The sequence below is a fragment of the Aegilops tauschii genome, chromosome 7 (assembly GCF_002575655.3).
Source record: "Aegilops tauschii subsp. strangulata cultivar AL8/78 chromosome 7, Aet v6.0, whole genome shotgun sequence".
Classification (NCBI taxonomy): domain Eukaryota; kingdom Viridiplantae; phylum Streptophyta; class Magnoliopsida; order Poales; family Poaceae; genus Aegilops; species Aegilops tauschii.
The window spans coordinates 178,866,473-178,892,923 of record NC_053041.3 but is presented as its reverse complement, the minus strand read 5'-3'; the positions used below and the strand labels follow the sequence as shown (position 1 = coordinate 178,892,923).

Sequence of the window (26,451 nt, the reverse complement as noted above, 5' to 3'; positions counted from 1 at the left end):
GGCGAGGCGAGGGGGCCGGAGGCCGGAGGAGGGGCGAGGGGGCCGGAGGAGGGGCCCGGCGGCGGAGCTCGGCGGGGCCGGACCGGAGGCGACGGCCGGTGGCCGGTGGCGGCGGCGGCGGGCAACTTGGCGGCAGCGGTGATGAAGACCGGCGGCGGGCGGGGGCGCGCCGGCGCGAGGCGGTGAGCCACGGCGAGCTACGGGTGGCGGGAGGCGAGGGCGCGCTCGCGGGCGCGCGGCGGCGGAGATGGGCCCCGCGGGCCCGATCCGGGCCCCGCGGGCCTGGCGCGGCGGAGACGGCGGCGGGGGGTGACGTGGCGCGATGCCACTGGCCGGGAGCGGCGGCGCGTTTTGTCCGGCGGCGGCTGGACACGTCCGCCCGCGGAGAGGCGATTTAGGGTTACGGGAGACTGCGATTTCGTTTTTCGGGATGCCCACTTATAAATAGGTAGAGGGAGCTAGGAGGCTCCAAATGAGGTGCGGTTTTCGCCCACACGATCGTGATCGAACGACCTAGAGCATGGAAGAGAGTTTGGTGGGCTTTGGGCTGGTTTTAGAGGGGGTTTTGCTGGACAATCAAATGGACATTGCGGAGGCCCAGTTAACCGTTGGAGTACCAAACGACCTCCGAATGGAACGAAACTTGACCGGTAGTCTCCGGGTGGTATATTAAGACCACTTAACAAGCCTCGGTCCATTCCGAGAAAGTTTGACACACGCACACGAAAGAAAAACTAGAAGGGTGCACCGGAGGAGATAGGAGCGCCGGATTGGAAAACGGATAACGGGGAAAATGCTCGGATGCATAAGACGAACACATATGCGAATGCAATGCACATGATGACATGATATGAAAATGCATGACATGAAAAAATACAAAACGAAAAACAAAACCCCAACAACGGAGGGAAAAACATATCACATAGCCGGAAATGGCAAGAGTCGGAGTTACAACAATGGCAAGTTACATGCGGGGTGTTACAGCTTGGGACTTGATGGCGGTGCGAGGCTGGTAGTAGATGGTGTAGGGGGCCAAATCTATGGCCCATTTGGACACTCGGCCCGAAGCATCTCTGCTTCCAATGATCTCGGCAAGTGGAGCAGTGCAGACAACAGTGATTGGGTGCTCTTGGAAGTATGGCTTCAGCTTCTTGGCGGCGAAATGCACGCCGTAGCACATCTTTTGATAGTGGGGGTAGTTCTGCTTGGACGCGGACAACACTTCACTCAGGTAATACACCGGCCTCTGGACTGGTAGTGCTTTGCCGTCTTCCTTGCGCTCCACTACTATGACTGTACTAACCACCCGGCTGGTGGTGGCGATGTAGAGAAGCATGGGCTCCTTAGCAGCCGGAGCCGCCAGGACAGGCGGAGTGGTCAACATCTTCTTGAGCTGGAGAAAAGCTTCGTTCGCCTTATCATTCCACTCAAAAAAAGGGGTCTTCTTCATGAGCTGGTATAGGGGAAGAGCCTTCTCGCCCGGCCGGCTGATGAAACGGCTGATGGATGCCAAGCAGCCAGTGAATTTTTGCACGTCCAGCAGTCGGGTGGGTACTTCCATCCTCTCGATGGCCTTGATCTTCACAGGGTTGCACTCTATGCCGCGCTCTGAGACCAGGAAGCCAAGAAGCTGGCCGGCTGGTACTCCAAAGACGCATTTCTCCGGATTGAGCTTGATCTGAAAGCGGCGCAAGTTTTCAAAGGTTTCCTTGAGGTCTTCTAGCAGCGTGCCACGCTTCTCCGTCTTCACCACAATGTCATCCACATAGACGTGGACGTTTCTGCCGAGTTGCTTGAGGAGACACTTCTGCATGCAACGCTGAAACGTGGCGCCGACATTCCTCAAGCCGAACGTCATGGTCAGGTAGCAGAAGGCTCCGAATGGTGTGATGAAGGCGGTCTTCAACCTGTCGGCCGGGTTCAGCTTGATCTGATGATACCCTGAGTATGCATCCAAAAAACTCAACAGCTCGCATCCGGCTGTGGAGTCTATCACTTGGTCTATTCTTGGCAAAGCAAAGGGATCTTTGGGGCAAGCTTTGTTGAGGCTGGTATAATCGATACACATGCGCCACTGCTTATTCTTCTTCAGTACAAGGACTGGTTTGGCTAACCATTCTGGGAAGAACACTTCCATGATGAAGCCGGCTGCTAGAAGCCGGGCTATCTCTTCTCCAACGACTCTTCTCTTCTCTTCTGACAGGCAGCGCAAGGGCTGCCTGACTGGCTTGGCATCAGGCCGGACATGTAGCTTGTGCTCGGCGAAATCCATCGGAACACCCGGCATGTCCTTAGGAGACCATGCAAAGATGTCTCGATTCTCACGGAGGAAATCGACGAGCTCGCCTTCCTATTTGCTGTCAAGGTTTGACCTATGACAGCGTGCCTCTCCGGGTGCTCCGGGTCCAAGGGTATCTTCTTTGTTTCTTTTGCCGGTTTGAACGAGCCCTCAGCTTCCGACTCCTTGGGGTTTGGCGACATTTCCGTCTGCTTGCCTGCCATTGCCACAACCCGGTCAAGGAGCCGCTTCTCTGCTACAATCACAAGGGACTCGGCTAGCCGGCTGCTGTCTGCCACACAGGCGGACGACTTCTTGTAGTCTCCGACTATTGTTAGGATTCCCTTGGTGCTTGGCATCTTCATCTTGAGGTAGGCATAGTGGGGGACCGCCATGAACTTGGCCAGAGCAGGCTGGCCAAGTAGCGCATGATAGGGGCTCTCAAGGTCCACCACCTCAAACCAGACTGGCTCTCGCACTACAGGAAACAGCTATTTTGCCGTCTGCCACGGCGGACGGCAAAGGCACGACCGGCGGACGGCAAAGGCCTTTGCCGTCAGCCGCGGACGGCAAAAGGCTCCGGCAAAGTAGGCTACGGTAAACAGCTAGCTATGACGCTTTCGAACGGGAGACACATATTGGTTACGCATACTGATGATTCAAGACACATATATAGCTAGCTATCAAGTTTCATCGGAATAGATCAAATAATTAATGGGGGAGGAGGACATGTCATTTGTGCTCACCCACGAACGAAGGGGCAGAGCTCGTCAAACGCACGGCGAGGTCGTCGAACACCAAACCTCGCAGCGATGAAACAACTGCACATTTAAAACTACCCGATCAACACAATTATATACGATGTTTTTCATAAAAAAATCGAAAGATATATGACCTAACTAATAATTCACAAATATATGACCCCGTCGGCTTCTGGAAGGCCAAAGAACACCTTTTCGGGAGGTGTCGGGGGTCGGGGTGTCGTGTCGGGGTCGGGGTCTTGGGGTCGGGGTGTCGGGTCGGGGTCGGGGTGCCGTGTCGGTGTCGGGGTCGGGGTGTCGGGTCAGGCTCGGGGTCGGGGTGTCGGGGTCGGGGTCTCGGGGTCGGGGTCTCGGGGGTGTCGTGTCGGGGGTCGGGGTGTCGTGTCGGTGTCGGGGTGCCGTGTCGGGGTCGGGGTGCTGTTTCGGGGTCGGGGGGGTCGGGGTGTCGTGTCGGGGTCAGGGGGTCGGGTGTCGGGGTGGAGTCGGGGTCGGGTGTCGGGGTGTGGTGTCGGGGTTGGGGGGTCAGGGGGTCAGGGGGTCTTCTCATTCTTCTACTACTTCTACTTCTTCTCATTCTTCTACTTCTTCTTATCCCCCGTCTTCTTCTTCTTCTTCTTCTTCTTCTTCTTCTTCTTCTTCTTCTTTCTCCTCCTCCTCCTCCTCCTCTTCTTCTTCTTCTTCTTCTTCTTCCCCCTTCTACTTAACCTAAACCTAAACTAAAAACCTAAACTAATTAAAACTAAACTATTTAAACTAATTAAACCTAAACTAATTAAACTAAATAACCTAAACTAATTAATTCTAAACTGAAAAAACTTAAACTAAAAAACCTTATCTAAACAGAAAAGAAAAACAAAAAAACAGAAAAGAAATGGCAGGGGCTCACCGTGGGGGGCGGCGACGGGTCGGGGAGGGGGCGGCGACGGGGCGGCAGCGAGGCGGCGCAGCGATGGGGAGGGGAGGGGCAGCGATGGGCGGCGCTCCTCGGGGGGCGGTCGACCCGCGGCTGCAGCGGCAGCGGCGGTTGGTCGGGGGTCGGGGGCGGGGACGGGCGCGACGGTACGGGGACTGGACGGCCGCGGCGCGGTTGGCCGACGTGGAAGGAGTGGCGGGGCCGCGATGGAGGTTGGGGAGGGGTGCGGGGCGGCGGGGAGGCCGGCTACGCCGGACGGGGTCGGCGGCGGCACGGGCTGGTGTGGGCGGGGCGATGCGGAAGAGGCGGCGAGGGTGCGATGCGGTGGAGGTCGGGGCGCCACAGGGGAGTGGTGTGGGGCGGCGGGGCGGCCGGCGGGGCGGCGGCACGGGCTGGTGTGGGCGGGGTCGGCGGCGGCGGCGCGGGTGTGGTGGGGACGAATGACAGAGTGGGGAGAAGAGACGGGGCGGGACGGCCGTTAACGTAGCCGCCTCTTTGTCGTCTGCCAACGGTCGGCAAAGTTTCTTTGCCGTCCGCTTGCGGACGGCAAATAGGTGGGGCCGGTGGGCTTGAGTTGGTTAAACAATAACTGCACCCACCCACCTCTTTGCCGTCTGCTAGCGGACGGCAAAGATTCTTTGCCGTCAGTCAGCGGACGGCAAAGAACTGGCTGATGGCAAAGACTTTGTTTGCCATCAGCCACATCTTTGCCGTCTGTTTTCTTGTGGCTGACGGCAAAGACCTTTGCCGTCAGCCAGCAGACGGCAAAGAGGTGGCAGACGGCAAATAAGTGGATTCCAGTAGTGTCGGCGGAAGTGATCTTTGTCTCCGAAGAGGACATCTATCTGGATCTTGCCGATTGGTGAGCAGAAAAGGCCAGGGACTATGCCATGGAATACAGCCCGACTGGGCTGAAGCTGTTTCTGCTTGATTCCCAACTTCTCCATAGTGTCACGGTATAGGATGTTGATGCTGCTGCCGCCATCTATCAGAACTCGGGAGAAGCGAGCAGCCTGCCTCTCTGTTGCAAATGTGGCATCCAAGACCAAGGCATAAGAACCAGGAGAGGGCATCACCTCTGGGTGGTCAGCTCTGCTCCAACTGATAGGTTTCTCAGACCAATGCATGAACTCGGGGTCTCTGATGCTACTGCATGTACTTCTTGCTGCCGCTGTCGTCTGCTGTGCTTATCGTTGGCCACGCTGGTGAACACGACATAAGCTCCATGCTCTTCGGGATATTCATCTTGTATTGCTCCGACTGGCCGAGCCGCCGGCTGCTGGGGAGGAGGAGGCGGCGGGCCGACAGGCGGAGGAGGCAGGAGTCCATCGCCCTTGGCGATCCTGGTGAGCCAATGGCATTTCCGAGTGGTGTGGTTGGATGGCTTCGTGCCGCTGTGAAACTTGCAGGGTGCATCGAGAGTCTGCTCGTATGAGAAGGCGGGCAACCAGTTGGGCTTGCCGCCCTTCTGACGCTTGGGAGGAGGCTGCCCTTCCGGCTGCTGGTCTTCAACTGTCGCCACCTACCGGCTTGTGGAAGCCGGCTGCGTGGCCTTGCACTTGTTGTCATTCTATTGCTGACGCCGACTGGTGTCACTAGCCGGAGTTCGAGGAGCTTGAGGAGCTACTTTGCCAGATGCGTCAACTTGGATCTCCGCCTTCATGGAGGAGTCGGCCGTGGCGTACTTGTCTGCTATGATCAGCAGTTCGTCGAGGGTCGCCGGCTCGTCGCAGAGAAGACGGTGCTTGAGGAGGGTGCCTTCTCGGCACCCGGCAGTGAAGTACTCGATGGCCTGCACCTCGTGGACACCCTCGCAAGAGTTGCGCAGCTCGGCCCAACGCGTGAGGTAGTCGCGAGTTGATTCGTTGGGGCCTTGGACGCACAAGGAGAGCTGGCGAGGCTTGGGCGGCCGCTTGTACGTGTTGGTGAAGTTGCGAATGAAGGCTTCGGTGAAATCTACCCAGCTGTTGATGCTGCGGGGCTTCGGGCTGTTCAGCCATGTCCGGGCTGTGCCCTGGAGCATGAGCGGAACATACTTCACGACAACTCGCTTGTTGCCGTATGCTATGCTGATGGCCGTGGAGTAGTCGACCAGCCAGTCTTCCGGCTTCACGGAGCCAGTGTACTTGGGCGTATCTCTTGGGAGCGTGAACCCTTTGGGGAAGGGCTCATCTCGGATGCGGGGGCCAAAACAAGGCGGACCCAATGCGTCTTCTTCTTCTAACGCTAGGGATCGGTTGAGGCGGTCGATCCAGTGGCGGGCATCGTTCTCTCTGACTCCTTCCCGGCGGCCAAGGCGGTCGCCGAGTGTGGGGTGGACAACAGGCGGCGGGGAAGCGCGCCTCTCCCTGCCGGGGGGGGGGGGGGGGGAGGGGGAGGCGGACACTCGTCCCGTCGTTCCACTACTCTTGGGCGGCCGTCTTGGTCGCGCTCGATGGTGACGCGAGTCCGGCTGCGGCTGGCAGCCGGCTCCTTGTCTCTTCTATCGCGAACGCCACCAGTCGGCGTCCGGGATGTCGCGCCTTGATCTCGGCAAGGAGCCGGGTCGTCGTTCCGCCGGTTGGGCGCTTCAGTACGGCAGCCGGCCTCTTGCTGCTCGGCAGCCGCGTCAATGAGCCGCTGGACGCGCTCCGTCATGTGGCGACGCTCGTCGCCCTCGAGCTTGTCCAGCTCATCTGCATTGCCGCCTGGGCAGCTCGTATATTCTCCGCGGGCGTGGCGTAGACAGGGCGATCTGCCCTGAACATGCTGGCAATGGCCGCGCCGCGCTGCTGGACCGTCCCGATGCGGCTAGGCCCACCAGGAGCCGGCGTGCCGCCAACGGCGCGGTCCATCTCGTGCTGGTAAGCCTTCGAAAGGTGTCTCATGCTGGCTAGCTTCTTGGCACTCTCGACGAGCTGGACGCGCCGTGCTTCCAGCGTCTCGGCGTCGGCGTCTTCTGGGATGGGCGCAGTCAGGTCTTGCAACGCCGCCTCGAGCGGGTCTTGAGCACCGTCCCCACCCGAGCGCTCGCCATGGCTGATGACAAGCACCTCTGTGACGGTGCTTCCGCCGCTGTCCTCGCGAGGAAGCGGCTCATCGTAGACCACCACGTTGGTGGGGAACGCGTCGAGTGACGCCGTGTCAGAGTCGACAAGCATCGGGTTGGTAGAACCAACCGACTCCAAGTCCACAGCAGGCTCGCTGACGACATGGAGCTGGTCGAGGAGGCTGACGAGGCGGCTCTCGAGGCCATCTGTGTCCGCGTCAGATGCGGGCTCGTCGGATAGGTGAATCTCGCCAACAAGATCGGCGAGGCAGCTCGCCGCGCAGGCGACCTCCGCGCCGTGCAGCGCGTCGGCGCATATGCCGTGTGGCATGCTGGGCTGGCTGCGCTCACCAGGAAGGAACAAGGTTCCCGTCCAGAGCAGGTCTCCGGACGACGGTGCACCTCGCCCCACGGTGGGCGCCAAATGTCGGGGGTTGGGTGCGACATATACCAAGGGATGGCTTATCATGGTGGGAGCGAGTAGAATGTCGCCGGTGCCCGGAAGCGGGATGAGGCATAGACACGAACGCCGGCGTACTTTACCCAGGTTCGAGGCTCTCCTAGGAGATAACACCCCTAGTCCTGCTCTGCGGGGTCTCCGCATGATCACTAAGGCACTAGTGAGTACAATGGTGCTCCTTGAGCTGTATGCTAGAGGTAGGAGAAAGCAGGGCTAGCTCTCTCCTCTCTCTATGTATGAGTCTAGGTCTAACAGGTTGGGAACCCTTTGCATGGGTGCCCTGGGGGTTTATATAGGCTTACCCCCAGGGGTACAATGGTAATCTGGCCGGGTGTTGGTCCCGGATGTCAGTGTCTCTGGTCGCCGGCTTCTCCGCCGGCCGCTGGGGCCCGCCGCCTGGTGGGCCCCGCCGACTGGTCCTGTGCGGAGCCGACAAGCCGCCTCCGCCGCTTGCGGGTCAGGTCGGCGGCTTGTTACTGTAGCCGTAAGGTTAATGACGCATGCTTGGTCGGGGGGGCGTGGCTACAGTCCCGCCGTCTGGTGGGAGATCACTGTAGCCACACCGTGTCTCGTCTGGTTAATGGCGCACGGACTCCGAGGGAGGAGCGGACCGCGTGCTAGAGGCCGGCCTCCCTTGGGTCCGACTGGTCAAGCTCCTCCGCCCTCCGGTCTCTCGCTGCCCGCTAGGGCCCGCCGCCTGCAGGCCGTACCGACAGGACGTCGTGGGAGTAGGGCTCCGCCTGACAGGGGTGACGTCAGGGGTGGAGTAGCAACAGTGCCGCGCCGTGCGGAAATCCCCGCCTGTACGGGGCACTGTGGCCACGCCGTGCCCTGGATATGGGGGTGATGGGCCACACTGTAGCCACATCCTATCTTGTCTTCTTAATGGGGGCGTAGACTTTGAGGGCATCGCGGGCCGCCTGCTAGGAGCCGGCCTCTCTAGAGGCCGCCTGCTAGGAGTCGGGCCGTCTTGGTGCCTTCTTCTGGTGCTTGGCTGTCTTCTGGCAGCCGGCCGCTCGAGCCAGCCGGTCGTCAGAAGGCGGCGCTTCATTCTAGACGCTTGAGGGGCGCAGCCGGCCCATTGTCTTGAAATGCTCAGGGGCTCGGGTTAGGCTACCCGTGGCCCATTACTCCGACACCTTGTGTGCTATCAAACGTCACAACATAATTGGGTGATTATAAAGATGCTCTACAGGTGTCTCCGGTGGTATTTATTGAATTGGCATAGATCAAGATTAAGATTTGTCACTATGTGTATTAGAGAGGTATCTCTGGGCCCTCTCGGTAATGCTCATCACTATAAGCCTTGCAAGCAATGTGACTAATGACTTAGTCGCGGGATGATGCATTACGGAACGAGTAAAGAGACTTGCCGGTAACGAGATTGAACTAGGTATAATGATACCGACGATCGAATCTCGGGCAAGTAACATACCGATGACAAAGGGAACAACGTATGTTGTTATGCGGTTTGACCGATAAAGATCTTCGTAGAATATGTAGGAGCCAATATGAGCATCCAAGTTACGCTATTGGTTATTGACCGGAGATGTGTCTCAGTCATGTCTACATAGTTCTCGAACCCGTAGGGTCCGCACGCTTAACGTTCGATGACGATTTGTATTATGAGTTATGTGATTTGATGACCGAAGTTTGTTCGGAGTCCCGGATGAGATCACGGACATGACGAGGAGTCTCGAAATGATCGAGACATAAAGATTCATATATTGGAAGGTTACATTCGGACACCGGAATGGTTCGGGTCGTTTCGGATAAGTTTCGGAGTACCGGGGGTTACCGGACACCCTCGGAAGTTCATGGGCCTTCATGGACCTTAGTGGAAAGGAGAGGAGGGCCACAAGGGAGGCCGCCCCCCCCCCCCCCCATGGCCAGTCCGAATTGGACTAGGGAGGGGCGGCGCCCCCTCTTTCCTTCTCCCCTCTTCCTCCTTCCCTCTTTCTCCCTCTCTTGGATGGAAGGGGACTCCAACTAGGATTGGGAATCCTTGTTGGACTCCCCATGGCGCGCGCCCCCCTTGGCCGGCCTCCTCCTCCTCCCCTCCTTTATATACGCGGGAGAGGGGCACCCCAAAGGACACACAAGTTTCTCTTAGCTGTGTGCGGTGCCCCCCTCCACAGTTACACCCCTCGGTCATATCGTCGTAGTGCTTAGGCGAAGCCCTGCGCCGGTAACTTCATCATCACCGTCACCACGCCGTCGTGCTGACGAAACTCTCCCTCGGCCTCAACTTGATCAAGAGCTCGAGGGACGTCATCGAGCTGAACGTGTGCTGAACGCGGAGGTGTTGTACTTTCGGTACTTGGATCGGTTGGATCACGATGACGTTCGACTACATCAACCGCATTACTAAACGCTTCCGCTTTCGGTCTACGAGAGTACGTGGACACGCTCTCCCCGCTCGTTGCTATGCTTCTCCTAGATAGATCTTGCATGATCGTAGGGATTTTTTTTTGAAATACTACGTTCCCCAACACTTCCATCAAGATCCATTGAGTCACTATTCATTATTTTGATAATCTGTTGTGCGGTGAAACCTATAACAACGCATTGTTCTCACTTGAGTAAAAGAACGTACTCATGATCTTAATCTCTGTGCAAGCATCCACAAATGCAAGAGAATAGTTAAGATAACATCTAACTATAGTCATAAACTTCGGGGTCCAAACTACCTCTCATGCAATAGTTCATAAGCTTAGGATATGGTAATTTATGTTATTCCAGCCACCTGCCGATGAACAAACTAATCACACTATGCTCTCCTCTAGGCCCTTAAAGTGAAGTGATATGAAGTCGATGTTCGCACGTCACCACCAGAGAATTGCAACACAACAAAATATCAAACATTCAAGTAGATTCAATTTCACAAGATTACTAGCATCAAGGTTTATTTTTTTGAAAACTGTGAATTATTATTTGATAATTTGAACAATTTATTTGGACAAGCTATCATTATTTTGAATTTCTGAATATTTTCATAATTTTGAACATTTTTTACTACAAGTGGTTTTTGTTGAAAATTGCTTTCATTTTTTGAAAATACTCAATATTTAAAAAACTAGAAAAATTGAATTTTTGATCAATTAAAAATATTTTTTAAAAAATATTTTGAAAGAAGACAAGAACCACTCAAGAAACATTAGAAAAGCGGATAAAAATAGAAAAAGCCGGACCTAAACATCTAGAAGGTTTGCAAAACTGCTAAAAAATGGACTGGAATATAAGACTAGCCACAATGTTACTACTCTATGTTACTACCCCTACAGTGGGGAGTAAAACATATATGTGGTAACATGCAACACTTCATTTATTAGACTATAGACTCATCTTGCCTTGATATGTATGATGTTACTCATACTAGTAGTAACTAGCTATGTTACCACATGTCTCTCTTTCTTCATTTATTGCTTGCCACATCATCTATTTTATCTAGATATGTGTGATGTTACTACCTATGTTACTCCCATTATGGGTAGTCTAAAGGTTTCAAAGGCGGGATTTTGTAGAACGTACAAGTGGCTTAAATGAGCTGGCCCATCTTCATCTCGCCTCGCACGCTCCCCTATGCGAACCAAGTACATTTGGACGCAATGAGCATCCTATAGGATTTGCACACACGAGCCCACACCGTAAAAAGACACGAATCATGACAATTGCATTGAATGGTTTGATACTTAGAAAGATCTTTTCTTTTGATTTGAAGGAGAGTTAGAAAGATCTTAGAATTGCAGGAAACTCGGAACATACTACTACTCCCAGCTAAAAAAAGGAGGAAGATCGTAGAATTCCTGGTTATCTTATTTTTTTGGCAAAATTCCCAGCCATGTGGCAGAGAGCTCCTATACAGGCGCGTTTAGCGCCGTTTGTGGTCGCTGGCGCTCACGCATTCACGACCTCGGCCTGGCCCAACAAGGTGCGTAGGTCTGCTTTGCTCACTTGCGTTTTTTTTTTTGCATTGTTCGCTCTCGGTCGAATATGTGACCTCCTTCGGGGCATTCCCTAAACGGCGCTCTAAGCGCCCGTTATAGCTTTATCAGTACAGGGCGCACACCCCCGCCTCCACGATGGGCCAGCCCATTTCATTTTTCTTTTTGTAAGGAGCTGCAGCAAAAAGGGCACGCTCAGGTGAAATTCGATCCCGCGCCGACCGGCTTCACATCAAAACGGCGTAACCACCTCAGCCGTTCATCAATCTGTGAAGTTCTGCAGCTTCTTCATTCTTTTATTCTTTCCTGTTCTTTATTCCTTTTTCGTTTTATTTCTTCTTTTTCTTTTTCTTTTCCTTTTTTTTCTTTTTTCTTTTTCTAAATAGATGCAAAAAGTTCACAGAATTTTATGAACGATTATTTTTCCTAATTGGATGAACGTTTTTTAGGAAATCGGCGAACTTTTTTAAAAACCGGTGATCTTTTTCTAAATTCGATGGACTTTTTTTTAAATGTGATGAACTTTTTTTATAATTTCGATGAACTTTTTTCAAATTTGATGGGCTTTTTGGTTAAATTCGTGAACTTTTTTTTGAAGTTTGTATACTTTTTTCAAAACTGATGAATTTTTTTCAAAATCGGTGAACTATTTTCAGAATCGATGAACTTTGTTTCAAATTTGATGAACGTTTTTTCAAATTCGTTGAACTTTTTTTAGATTCGATAAACTTTTCTTAAAAAAGAAGGATGAACGTTTTTTCAAATTCGTTGAACTTTTTTTAGATTCGATGAACTTAAAAAAAAGGATGATCTTTTTACATATTTGATGAACTTTTTTCAAATAGATGAACTTTTTTCAAATAGATGAACTTTTTTGAAAATCGATGAACTTTTTTTAGTTCACTGAACTTTTATTAAACATCAATGAACTGTTTTTTTAATTGGTAAACTTTTTTCAAAATTTGATGAAGTGTTTTTAAAATAATTAGGAAATCTAATAAATAGCGCTAATTTATTGGTTCTTATACATTTCGCGTTCATTGTAGTCTCTAGCGGTTACTTGTTGTAGTGGCTAGCGGAATGGTTCCTCCCTGTAGTTTCAATGATTCAGTTCGAGTGACGGTACCTGCAGTTTTTTTGCGTGTTTTTTTCGCCAGACATTTTTCCTTCTACAGCGCGTGGTGGGCCGGCCCATGAGGTCGGTGTGCGAGCGCCAGATTCCTGAACCGGCGCTTAAGGCGCCGGTTAGGAGCTCCCTCCTTCGGTTGCTCTCGGAAGATTCTCATGTGATCTGGTCAACCATTGATCGTTGAATTAAACAAATGAATCTGAAAAAACCGTAAAAGATAAATAAACATGAAAATTTGTAAAAATTGTGGATTTGAACAAAATTCATAGACTTGTAAAAAGGTTCAAAATATATTTTTTCTAATTTTGAAAAAAAATAAAAATTCTAGAAAAGTTCATAGTATTGGAAAAAAGGTTGTGGATTTGAAAAAAGTTCACGAATTCGAAAAAACTCGTGGATTTGGAAATTTTTTGCACACTTGAAAACGTTCACGAGTTCAAAAAAGTTCACGGATTTGTAAAAAATTTGTGAACTCAAAAATTTGACGAGTTCAAAAAAAGTTTGTACAATTTGAAAAAGTTCACAAATTTGAAAAACTTCATGCATTCGACAAAATATTAATGGAGTTGAATTTCTTTACAAAATTTAAAATAGTTCATACATTTGAAAAAATAGTGAAATAAATAAAAAACGAAAAAGAAGAAATACCAATTAGGAAAACTGAAAAAAAGATTTGAAGTTTTCTTAAACCGACTGTAAGCTTCTAGAAGGTTTACAAAATCGGCTGGGATGATTCAGAAAAACAAAAGCAGCGACTGGCTGGCCCATTCACAAGCGGGGCGTTGTGGAAATGAAGAAAAAATGCGGTCGTGAAAGAGTGAAAAAAAATATTAAATGGGCCGAGCCCCGGTGGAGAGGAGATGTGCCGGCCTATCGAATATAAACAGTAACCGGCGGAGAAGGCGCTAAATAGAGTTCAGCTATTCCTACTATCTTTTTTTCTCTACTAGAAAAATGCCCGTGCGTTGCAAAGACATAAATCTTCTAGTACGCCGGATTGTGATTTACCTGTCTATAATAATGCGATTGTGTGAATAAATGATCATCAAATTCTGCGCATGAATTACCTTATATTTTGATCCGAAGTTTGGTAAGTAAATTAAAGTGGAAAAGGCAAGTAAAGTAAGTTGATTTATTATCATGCAAGAAAAGGTGATTGGAAGAAAAGTGAAATGAAAACCTTATTTTCTTTTTAAGTAAGTAGAGGACTAGAGGTAGAGATAGAGATTTAGCTTTTTTTTAAGTAACAGATAGAGATTTAGCTAGGTATGCCAACTTTCCCGCCATTCAGCTATTTGGCATGCCAACTTTCCCGCCATTCAAAATAGCAGCCGCCTCCACCAAAGTCCAGCGAACGCGTACCGAACCAACAACCAGCCTGGAAAGCCGGCCCAGTCCAGCGCAGCCTTTTTCTTAACCCGTTCGCTCTCTTCCTCTTCTCCCCGGCCGCCACCACCCTGTCTCCTCTTCCGCCTACCCTCCGCTCCCGTATAAAAACCCTAGCGAAAAACCCCCAAATCCCCCACCATTCCCACCACCCGCCCGCCTTCTCCGAGCGATCCCGCTCAAACCAAAATCAATCCCGTTCAACCAAAAGGCGACCGCGCCGAGCTCCAACCCAACCCTAGGCCCAGGCGAGGCGTCGTCGGCGGTCGATCGTTTGCAATGGCGGCGGCGGGTGCGGCGGACGGCGACCAGCGGTGGCTCGTGGATTGCCTGACGGCCACCCTCGACACCGCCCGCGAGGTCCGCGCCTTCGCCGAGGAGTCGCTCTGCCAGGCCTCCCTCCAGCCAGGTTCGCCTTCGCCGCCCCTCGCTCAGTAACCGACCTTGCTGGATCGAGGCTGCTTCTGCTCCGAGTTGGTGGCCACGCTCCGTTGACGATTTGAGAGTGCGAGAGCTTCGAATTTGACCCCTCCAGATGCGCCAGCGGCTGCTTCGCAGTGTCCTAAAGCTCCCGTGCGCCATGCCGCTGCTGTTTAGGAGACGGCTGGCAGATGCAATTGCCTAAATACTACCCATGGAGCTGCTTAACTTTTGTTACTGCAACTGCTCTTGACCTGTTGTGCTGACCACCATTGCAGTAGTGGAATAAATTACACAGAACCAACACCTTTGAGACAGTCTATTGGAAAACAACCGCCTTGAACTTTTCCTCTCTCCAGAAAACCACCATTCTTGGGACTAACCGTTGCAGAGGATTGACTGCCTTTGACTTGAGCTAAACAACCAAAGTAATGGCCCTGAACCACTGTCAGGGCAGATGTGGCATCTCACATGGACAATACACGGAATTAGGCTCCAGCATATCCTTTTCCATTTCTTTCCCTTCTCTCTACTCTCTCCAAAATAATTACCCCCGACCATTGGTTGAGGGCGTGCGAGGATTGGTGCGTGATGCGGTGATGGAGGGTGAAGGACAAAATCCTGGACTGCAAGTCACTAGTGTGCCTCTTCGGCTCAGAGTTACAAGGCTCCATTTGCCATTGTGGTGATTTACTACTTACATTTCTCTTGGAAGCATCATCTTTGGGCCCTAATCCATGATGTCATTTTACTGTACTCATGCTTTTCAACCACATAAGAACCATATAGTTTGGTTTTGTAGCATCCTGAGTTCCTGAGTCATGCCCTCTTGCTCAGTTCTTGTGGGTTCATGAGTTATGGTTTTTGCTGCATGGTAGCTCATAACCTCTGACTACCTAACTGTTGGAACAAAATATTTGAATTGGTCATTATCTTGAGACATGAAGTGTATTTTCACTCACTAATCTCCTGCTGTCAGCTGACAATTTCGTGGTTTTGCTATAATGTTTCCTCAGGATATGGAGCTGCCCTCACGAAGGTCACAGTCAACAAGGAGGTCCCATTTGGGCTACGTCAGATATCCTCAGTCTTTTATTTGCAGTTTCTTTTCATGGGAACTCTGTTGTGTACACTGTATTTTTGTTAGACTTGGCATCACTTGTTGGACAATCTTCTTGTTGTTTGTTGGTCCTTTACTTCCTGCTACCTAGCTGCTGTTTTGTTAAAACAGTTCATCAAGCAGCACTGGGAGGAAGACGAAGACAATTTTGTGCCTCCTGTTGTTTCTGCCTCAGAAAAGGTACTTAGGTTATCCCCTGTTCTTTGTTGAATGCAACAAATTAGGACTCAGGTCATAGCATACTCCTGATGTCATTTCGCATTGCTTTTCGCTTGTTGAAACAAATGGAGCTGATTGCTTGTTCTTATCTCACAAAAAACAATAATATGCTTTGAAAATACACATTAGATGGTTGTGTGAAGGGGTTATGGTATCCACACTAGTAGAGTAAATGCTCTGCTAAAAAAACTCATGTTTGCCTGAATTGATCATTGATTATTCTATGGCATATGGCAGCACATCTGCTACCGTTGTTAAAACCGAGTTTTCTGTTAAAACACCAGAAAACATGTGCTTACTGTGTTAATTATTTTCATTTCATTGTTGTCAAGTTCTTAGTATTTGACATTATTTTCACCCTTATTCCTCATCAGGTTGTTATACGTCAACTCCTTCTTACCTCACTGGATGATTCTAATGGGAAGATTCGTACTGCCATTGGCATGGCTGTAGCAGCTATTGGGCAGAATGATTGGCCAGAAGACTGGCCTGAGTTACTTCCATTTCTCTTGAAGTTAATTGGTGATCAAAGCAATGGGAATGGAGGTACATGGGTATATTGTTTTCTCCCGGTATTTTCAAATCAGGATATACAGGCTTGTTTGGAAGCCTTGAACTTGAACTAGGAGACATCAGCTTCTGACCAGCATAAGCTCCTCCAAATGGTCACATTTGGAAATACACAAAAAAGATTATTCATTGGAAAGAGGTCTACAAAGACTTGGGAAAGCGTCGGCGTTTGCTGGCTTATTTGGCAAAGAAAATAGAGTACATTATAAGAAATTAATCGGTAGCAGAACAGCTTCTTTCAATAGCTAACTTCTACTATGAGAAGCTTGTGGAGGCTTCTTAATACAAAAAGAGGGCTTCGGATTCCTGGAGAAGCTCTAAAAGCTGCACCCTTTCAGGAGACCTTGAACTTCTTATATTGCTTTAAAGTGAAGTTCAGGTTGTGGCAAATAGGGCACACAATTATGTATCTAAAGAAGTTCAAAACATCTCCCTTCTGCTCATACTCATGTCATGCGAAATCCAAACCTTATTGGAACATGAACTACAATCTATGTCGCATGTGTACAAACATGGGTAGTTGACATGACAATATGCATTCATGGTGATGCTGGGAGATCATTTTATCAAAAAAAATCTAACACTTAACAATTGTATGATACTATATTTTTTGCCTAAAAACAGTACGCTTCTTTTGAGACGGATTATGTAAATTTTGAGTAAAATGCTAATTTAATCTTCTAACACTACTGGTACATCATTATTCACAATTTTTATAAAGTTTGTTTAAACATAACTGTGCCCTTTTCTGCATCAATGAGGACCTGAAATATGTCACATCAGAATAACTTGTTTTTGTGCTTTGCATCTGTTATAATGTTCATTCCGAGAACTATTATGCCTTAGTCAAACCAAAAAGGCACTTACAACATCATCTATAAGTTCTCCTGTTTTAGGCTCCACTGTGTCGATAGTTGTTTGATTATCACTGTTGTGTTGGGGTTCTGCCAGACCTTGGCCCTAAATAAGCTCCACCATTGGTGCTAGATTGCCCCAATCTGTGTTTCTTCTCAGGATGCTCATGTAGCCCAAACATTTTGAATAGAAATTATGAAAACTATGATTATTTCCATTTTAGAATTTCATGGTTGCTGTTATCCTGAAAGCTTTGGCGTACTTTCCATGGCAGTTCGTGGAGCATTAAGATGCCTAGCCCTTCTATCAGATGATTTGGATGATACTTGTATTCCCAAACTAGTGCCAGAGCTATTCCCATCATTGTACAGAATAATATCATCTCCACACGTAAGTTTGTTACTGTTTACTCCTTTTTGTTTTGTTTTAGCGACTATTTATGGAGACAATGCAACATGTTCTCACCCATTTTGAAAAACAGCTGTATGAAAATTCTCTTCGTTCAAAGGCTCTTGGAATAGTCCATTCGTGTATTTCCATGCTTGGATCAATGAGTGGTGTTTACAAGGTAGTTTTATAGCTTATGCTGCAGTATTTCTGTCGTTTCTTCACATTATGGAATATGAACTGAGGTGATTCGCTGGCACAGAGAGAGACTGTCAATTTGATGACTTCAATGCTTGATCCACTTGTGGAGCAATTCTCTATAATTTTAAATTCACCGGTGCTGTCCCCAAATCCTGATGACTGGAGTATGCAGATGGAGGTATGTCTCGTACAACTGTCTTGTAAGATTGAAGTCTTCCATTATTCGTAGTTGTCAAATCCAATGCTTGTCTGATGATCAGGTGCTGAAGTGTTTACTCCAGCTTATCCAGAACTTCCCTAGACTACCTGAAGCTAAAATTTCTGGCAAGTATAATGCACTATTAGCTTTGCTCTTACTCTTCTGCCTTTCTGATTAATGGGCCAATTTTGTACAGCTGTTCTTGGGCCTCTGTGGCAGACCTTTGTTTCATCCTTCAAGGTCTATCACCTGTCAATCATTCAAGCTTCAGAGAATGCTGATAATGTGGGCTATGATTCTGATGGTAGTGAAAGAAGTCTCGAATCCTTTGAGATTCAGGTAATTTCATGCGTCCTCTATTTCTATTCCATTGGTACTTTCGTTCTAGTTACTTTTCTCTTTTATTGTACTGTAGTCCATTTGGCGCCTTTGCTTGCGTGTCTTTTACCATATTCTCATATTTTCCAGTTATTTGAGCTATGGACAACAATTGTGGGAAATTCTATGTTAGCGAAGGTATCCCCTTTTAACAACATACATTTGTGCATCTTTTTTCTTTTTAATAATTGTCTCTGCTGTCACACTAGGTTATTGCAGGAAACATTAAAGAGCTAGCATACTACACTATATCCTTTCAACAGATAACTGAGGAACAGGTATATGAACTGGTTGATACATGGCTAGTATATATATCTCATCTTACATAAGCAAAAATTACCGGCATGCTAGTTTTTTGCTTGAAATTCAAACATATCTATTTATTTTGTTATTCTAGGTGCAAAACTGGTCACGTGATGCTAACCAGTATGTTGCTGATGAGGATGATGTAACTTATAGCTGTCGTGTGTCTGGTATGAGCTGAAATTTTGCTTCTGTTTGTCAATTTTATTCAATCTATATTAACGGTGGAATGTTTTAGTGCCCTTGTTTAGTAATAAACTAAAATTATATTATTGTAGGCTTGCTCATATTAAACAATCAACATTGAAATGTCTTTGCTTGCTTCCATCTTTTGCTTGGGGGTAAACAACCATGTTCATTACAAGGGACGCACAGATTTAAAATCTCCTCTTAAATAGGAATTTGTCAAACACAAGACATTTTCCTCACATGCTCATGGTTTCAGGATCTCTTTTGCTGGAAGAGATAGTCACTGCCTACGAGGATTACGGAATTGACGCAATTTTGGAAGCTTCACAAGTTTGTTTTCGTGAATCACGTGAATTAAAACAAGCGGGTTCTGCCGACTGGTGGAGAGTGAGTTGTTAGCTTTTGAAAAAGTTCTAAAGGAAATCACCGCTTAATATCTTAGCTCTTATCAACTATCAATAATGCTACTCTAATTATGTTCCTCACTATTTTGGTGATGTATTTAGACTAAGTCAATTTGGTGAATCTTGTTTGACAAAAGTTCTAAGTTGCTCCCCTTAAGTTGTCTTGTTTAGTAGTTAGCTATATTTTAATCTGTTGTTTACTCGTTTTATTACCCTCCAAGTATTGTAGTGTCTTTTGCAGTTGATGCTATCTAATACATCATTTCTTTGTGTGCCAGCTTCATGAAGCATCACTTTTTGCTCTAGGTTCACTATCAGAACATCTGTGTGAAGCACAGGTTGGTTTAATTTTGTTGTTGTGCCGATTAGTTTCATTAACTCATTGCTCTTCTGTTGGCAAAATCCATCCACTTTTTATATAGGTTTTCAATGCTACTTTACTACCTTGATCTTACAATTGAGTACTTCTGGGATGGTGTGGCATGTTTAGTCTGCCACCTTGGATAGCCTGTAATAGTATGACGTGGTATCTCTCAAAAACTGCAAATGAAAGGGAACACCCCTGTGAATTGGAGAGAAATAAATAATTAAATCTGCTTAAAATTGGCACCAAGTCATTACTCACTTTGATACTCTTTTCAATTGTATTTATTTTCTTTTCGCCATCTTTCTGCTTCTGCTTCCGCCTGAGTCGAACTAGGCCTGAGCTTGTTAGTCCCCATGCCCCATAGTTAATTGTCACGAGAAGCTTACATGTGCTATCCAACCTACCAACTGGGTGAGTCAGTTGTAGCTTGACTGTATGTTGGCCTGGAGGTTGACCATATTGATGCGGACACTAATGCAACTTATAATAGGCAGCCGATTGCCTGTCACCATGAACACATTCCTGCACTGTGATGTGCGGCATCATGTGCTTGCACATGCAGCCACATTCGCAGCACAATCCACAACAGCTTTGTCACCAGCACCGTTGTCCACCTAATCACCTTCATGAGCCCAGCCTTTGCTGCAGAGGGAGAGAGCGCTGGCACTACGGCAAGGCCGTTCGAAGGAACCCCTGGTGCTGTAGGGAAGTTGATGAAGTGGCATCACCAAGTTTAAGGTCTTGTTTAGTGAGATTAGAGAAGAGTGCAAAGGAACCCCTGGTGCTGTGGGGAAGTTGATGAAGTGGCATCACCAAGTGTATGGTCTTGTTTAGTGAGATTAGAGAAGAGTCCTTGGACCGAGCTGGATAATGGGTGTGGCTGCAGTAGGATCTAGAATATGGGTTTGAGAAGAGTTCTTTGGAGCAAAGAAGGATTAGCCATGTGTAAGCCAATGTTTGTCAAGCATGCCATTGCCCAAGTCCATGGTCTTGTCTAGTGTGTTAGAGAGTGTAGTCGAATACTATCTAACCTGCCATGACTATATAATACTTTTCCAGGGAAAGAGCACACCCCGCAGGTTTATAGTCCAAGGCATCATGATGTATTTAATACAATCCTCATTTTAGTAATCTCCCCATGCCAAACTCAATATTCAAACAAATTGCAAATCAGATGCTCTGTGTACGAGCTAGTGTTGTTGATTGATTGCTAACTAGAAAACCTGAGAATTTCATGCAGCCAATTATCCTTTACCACATGAGCCGGCCCATACTCACAATTCTGTTGACGATTCAAAATGTATGCACATGCCAAAATTGTCTGCTAATGGGCCTGGTTGCAGTGGCAATATTTTTTTTGTTATTACATGTAGTGGTCTCACGTAAGGCTGGATAAGTCCTTTTGCACATTCAGATAGTTAAATTCCACTTATCGGGGCGTTTGTCTGTGTGTGTCAGCTAGACAGACGTGCTTGTGAGTTGTTCTTTTGTACTGGGTAGGGCAGTGGGGCCCAGATGCAATTTTGCCTTTTTCCTTTTTTCAGTTATTGAAATCAATAATAGAATTTGTGAGTCTTTTATTCATTAAGTGCTTTCTGATTGTTTAGGATTCTGGTTACAATGTGCGAGATTTACTTGAGCAGATGGTAACTGATATTGTGGGAACAGGTATCTTTCCTTACTTTGGTTTGGAAAATTGTATATCTTCCTATGCTATTTACTAATCTTCTGATTTTTAGGGGTGCACCAGTACCCATTTCTTCATGCACGTGCATTCTCTGTTGTGGCCAAGTTCTCTTCATTGGTGAACTTCCTTACCCTTACCTCTTTTTCCCTATATCTATTTCTATATGTTCAGCAAAGCTGATTTGCGAAAAAAAATGCCAGATAAGTAAGGGGATCTGTGAACAATATCTATGCAATGCTGCTCATGCAATTGCCTCAGATGTGTAAGTCCGTGAACTTATATGTCGTCCAATTCCTGACACAATGGAGAACTGTATTCATCGGTGCGATATTTGTTTGGCAGGCCACCTCCAGTTAAAGTAGGAGCATGTAGGGCACTGGCTGAACTTCTACCGGAATCTAATCAAAGTTCGATGCCAAACAACATTATGGGCATACTCTCATCTCTTGTTGATCTTCTGAGGCAGGTAATGTTGTATACTTGTATATAGAATTGTAAACTTACCTGCTTCGACTTCTTGAAGGAAATAAGTACATGGAAGTTTTATGGCAGGCATCTGATGAAACACTGCATCTTGTTCTAGAAACCCTCCAATCAGCCATTAAATCTGGTCCGTCAGCTACTCAACACACTTATCAATGCATATTATAGTAAAATATGTGTATGGTATATTGATAATTAAAGTTTTGCTTGCCCATAAGATCAACATCTTTCCACTTGATATGTAGGTGGTGAACAATCAACATCAATCGAGCCAGTCATCTCTCCTATCATACTAGATGTATGGGCCCAACACATTGCTGACCCATTCATCAGTATTGATGCTGTAGAAGTTCTAGAGGTAAGTTCTCGTCAGAATCTGCTGGTCTATCCACGACTTCTCTTATTTAATTTCTCATTATTGTATGATTGTGGTTCATGTTTAAATAATGCTCATATTTTTAACACATTATCAATGATGTACACCAAGAAACTTTTGAAATTTAATTGTTACAGTTTACAAATTGAGATTGGTCTGACAGATGTTATGTGTTCCTGGAAATTGGAACTATTATGTCCAAATATCTGTAAGATGGCAAATGGGAATTTACCAAAGGAGATTTTCTGTATGGATTAATGCTTATGTATATTTTGCTGTAATATTTCTCCTAAGTATTGATTAATTTTGACTACCAATGAGCATGCATGAGTTCTGCATGATTTTTCTTTATCGTGGCTGGTTTGTGTATTGTTTAGGCCATTTACAAGAACTTACCTGTGTATCGGCAATTTTGTACACATTTTTTGGTTATTGCAACCCATAAAATTGCAGCCTACCTAACAGGATCCCTTAGTTTTTAGGCCATCAAGAATGCTCCTGGATGCTTAGAACCGCTTGTGTCCCGGATTCTTCCAACAATAGGGACAATTTTATCAAAAGTAAGACGCTAAAGCCAGTGTTACATCATTGTCATGTTTTTTCTGCATTTGCCCGCAAAATGCAAATCTTATTTGTGGTTCATTTGCTAGTCCAAGATCCAGCCGGATGGACTAGTTGCAGGTTCACTGGACCTCCTGACGATGATACTCAAAGTATGTCTTCATAGTCCACGTTTCCTAAATTCAATGTAGTTAAAAGGAAAATATTATTGTAAAAATACTGTATAAACTTATTAATGAAAATCTTAATGCTGTTGTGTAAATTTCAGAATGCTCCAGCTGCTGTGGTTAAGGCAGTGTTTGACACATGCTTTACATCTACCATTCAGATTGTTCTTGAAAGTGATGACCATGGAGAGATGCAGGTAAATGATTAGATCATTCAAGTATAGTTGACATATTTTGTTTGGATTTATTATTGATATGCTACTTTATTGCCAATTCAGAACGCGACAGAATGTTTGGCAGCATTTATATCAGGTGGCCGGCAGGAGTTGCTTGTTTGGGGTGGTGAACAAGGAAGTACATTGAAGATGCTACTTAGTGCAGCTTCAAGGTAACTGAAGATTGCATATATTTAACTTACTGTGGGGAAATCAGTTACACAGTTCTTAATTTATTGCACATACTTCACCAGCAATCAAAAGGAATTTGATGAAAGTGAACAACTAAGCATTAGCCACTTAGCCTTGCTGAAGTGTGATGTTATAGTAAATTGCTTCTTGCATATTCTCGATGCAGTGTTTGTTTTGATATTTACCTGCATGCTTACGCCATGGTTCTTCATTGTCTTAACAGGCTTTTAGATCCAGAATTGGAAAGTTCAGTGTCACTTTTCGTTGGGAGTTACATTTTACAACTTATTTTACATCTACCTTCACACCTATCTCCCCACATTCCGGAGCTTATTGCTGCCATTGTGAGGCGTATGCAAACGAGCGACATTGCAGGATTGAAGAGCTCTCTTGTTGTTATAATAGCCAGACTAGTGAGTTGCATCCTCTCTCTCTCTAGATTAGTGAAGTCATTTGGATCTACGAAACCAGTATAAGCAAAAGTTTAACATATGCATCTGGTATCTTAGTCAGTTAATTTAATGTTTATTTGGTTTACTGCTCTTGTTTCATCTCTGCCACGACCAATCTCCATTTAGGCTTAGAGTGCGTTTAGCAATATATATTTGTTTTTTGAGCCTCTTACGTGGAAACAATTCAAGGTATTTGTTCCAATCCTTAGTTTTTATTGGTTGTTCCACCTTAAAATTTGCCATTTCGTACTGTATTTAGCCAACTCACCTTTTTGATCATATTCTGTGGATGCCATTGCACCTCCGGGAGAGCAACATGCCATTTTTTGTTTCACGTAAGAATCGAGGATCCAGATGTCAAATACTCCTAGTACTTAGTGTTCTCTTTATTCTGTACCATTATCTGATAACACTTCCTGCAAATGAAATTTAACCCTATCATTGAATCTTTTCTTATAGTGCATCAAGTGTTCCATACAGGATTATTTAAATATTTATCACCTGTTGCAGGTACATCTAAGTGCACCGAACGTTGATCAGTTTATCAACCTTCTACTTGCAATTCCTGCCCAGGGCTACGGAAGTTCATTGGCTTATATTATGTCAGAATGGTCACAGCTACAAGGTGAGTACATGTGCAACATAATAACATAGGGGGGATAATGTGTCTTCTTTCCTTTTCCCCCTTAATAAGAGGTTTCCTGGTAAATATAAATATAGGTGAAATTCAGGGAGCCTACCAGATAAAGGTAACAACTACTGCGTTAGCTCTGCTCATATCTACACGTCATCCTGAGCTATCTAGGATTGAAGTTAACGGACATCTTGTTAAGGTACTACCATTGCAAGTCTATTTGGTGCTCAATAGTTCATACCTTGTCTGCGAGTTTCACGAGTCTTACCTAGAAAAGTTCAGACTAGTGCAGGTATAACCACACGGTCAAAAGCTCGGGTAACTCCAGATAACTGGACCAAGATTCCACTCCCATCTAAGGTAACCAATGATTTCACAACCATAGCTTCTCTCCCAGCAGATTTACTTTTGAAGGAACATTTCATGCAAATTTTTAAAATCTATAAAGAAATCTCTCACCAAGATCAGTGTTTTTCATATGTAATGTTCAAATGTTGGGCCAGACATCAGTTTATGTTTCCATTATATCTTTTAGCATTTACTCATAGCATCCCCAAATATGCATATGCAGATATTCGCACTGTTAGCAGATACTTTAGCTGAAATTCAAGAGCAAGTCGGTGATGATGCTGACAATATTGATGAAGAGGTTTCTGCACTAACTCATCAATTAAATTGTAAAGTAGAATGGTCCACTTAAGAGTGTTTTTCTATACAGGATAGTGACTGGGAAGAGGTTCAGAATGGTGATGCGACTCCACAGGATATAATGTATTCAGCATCAGTTCCTTCGAATGCTAATCCGTCAGTGGAGCATCTAAATGCTATGGCAAAAGTTTTCGATGAGGTATATAGCAAGGAGAAGTTCCTTTTTTTCTTTGATATCGTGAGTAGTAGTTAATTGTTGCTAGCATGCAATTTTGTCATATTCATTTCTCTGTCTACTCCAATCTTCTATAGGATGAAGACGACAGTTATGATGACGATCTGGCAAAAAATGACTCTCTTAATGAGGTGTGTTTTCAGCCTTTGGCTGCAAAGTTCCATCACTAAAATTAGTAGTATGATATTAACTCAACCATATAATACTCTTTTGTTTTGCAGGTGAAATTGTTGGACTTTCTAACGAACACCTTTGTCAACCTGTGGGACAGTGATCGGCCACTTTTTGAGTACCTTTGCCAGGTAAGGTGTCCTTGGCTGTTTACTTTACCCTGCTGCATCTCATGTTCATGAGAATACAGTATTGTTGAACCGAACTACTGTTTGCAGGGCTTAACAAATCCACAACGGGTTGCCGTACAGAAGGTTTTGCGGAAGTGAACCGTTTACATGAGATTATTTATTGGGCTTCAGATTTCTCCTAGTGATTTGTTAGGTTCAATGCATGTGGTGTAGGCTCATTGGCTTGGTGGTGTTTGGATACTTTTTCTGGTAGCTTCGGTGTTCAGTCCACATTTGAACTAAATGCCAAAACTCTCTAGAGAAATACTGCCCTGTATCCGATCGGGCTGTTGGCGTGTATGTATATTATTTGTCGTTGCTGGTGCGAGGTTTTGTTAGTGTGCAAGATAGTGCTATTCGTTTATGCCTTTGTTGTATTGGATGGTGCATGTTTGGTTCCTGAAAGAACGGTAGGAAGATGTTATTTGGGCATCTCCCCACCTCTTAACGCCAATGAAGTTGAGTTGATCTTCCATTTGACTAATTAATGGTGTTGAGTGAGCTGTTTTTTTTTTTTGCTAGTGACTCGCATTAGTGTTTAGGAAAACATGAACACGCTAGTGGTTAAAGACATGTAACATGCAAAAAAAAGAGACATGTAACATGTGGAGCAATCCCATCGATGTCACCATGGACTTGTTGACCAATGACAATATCTTGTGCAAGAGTCAGTGAAGCTGAGGTGACTTTTCTCCTAATTGAGCTCCTTATACATTTGGATGAGACATGATCACTACCTCAAAATGGAACCTTGTGTGTGATTAGATATGATGATGACCACCACAGAGAAGTGAGGAAGGATAGCAAGGAGGAGAAGAAGATGAAGCCCCAAGGTCCAAAGTAAGGAGAAGCTTTTTGGACACACTGGGTCCAGTTGTCCAGCACTCTGGCGTACCTCGTGGCCTCGGCCTTGACTCTGACCGAGTTTTTAGAAAAATATGTTAATATA

The 26,451-nt window shown here is 46.5% G+C and overlaps 1 protein-coding gene and 1 pseudogene across 1 annotated transcript; one reads left to right on the top strand and one right to left on the bottom strand.

Annotated features, from left to right (window-relative positions):
- Positions 1–2,321: 2,321 nt before the first annotated feature.
- Positions 2,322–7,092, bottom strand: LOC141027006 (uncharacterized; annotated as a pseudogene).
- A 6,865-nt stretch (positions 7,093–13,957) lies between these two features.
- On the top strand, positions 13,958–25,986 carry LOC109736995 (uncharacterized). The gene is made up of 33 exons (XM_020296229.4): positions 13,958–14,308; positions 15,336–15,397; positions 15,527–15,619; positions 16,033–16,204; positions 17,358–17,473; positions 17,565–17,651; positions 17,733–17,849; positions 17,932–17,995; positions 18,067–18,209; positions 18,339–18,386; positions 18,458–18,526; positions 18,646–18,721; positions 18,997–19,127; positions 19,423–19,482; positions 21,119–21,179; positions 21,251–21,315; positions 21,399–21,460; positions 21,541–21,664; positions 21,751–21,808; positions 21,927–22,039; positions 22,540–22,617; positions 22,708–22,770; positions 22,887–22,982; positions 23,064–23,173; positions 23,416–23,605; positions 24,155–24,269; positions 24,365–24,477; positions 24,561–24,638; positions 24,850–24,927; positions 24,997–25,125; positions 25,239–25,292; positions 25,383–25,463; positions 25,551–25,986. The coding sequence occupies exons 1-33, from the start codon at positions 14,179–14,181 to the stop codon at positions 25,599–25,601; spliced, it is 3,087 nt and encodes a 1,028-aa protein (XP_020151818.1). The 5' UTR covers positions 13,958–14,178; the 3' UTR covers positions 25,602–25,986.
- The last annotated feature ends 465 nt before the right edge of the window (positions 25,987–26,451 follow it).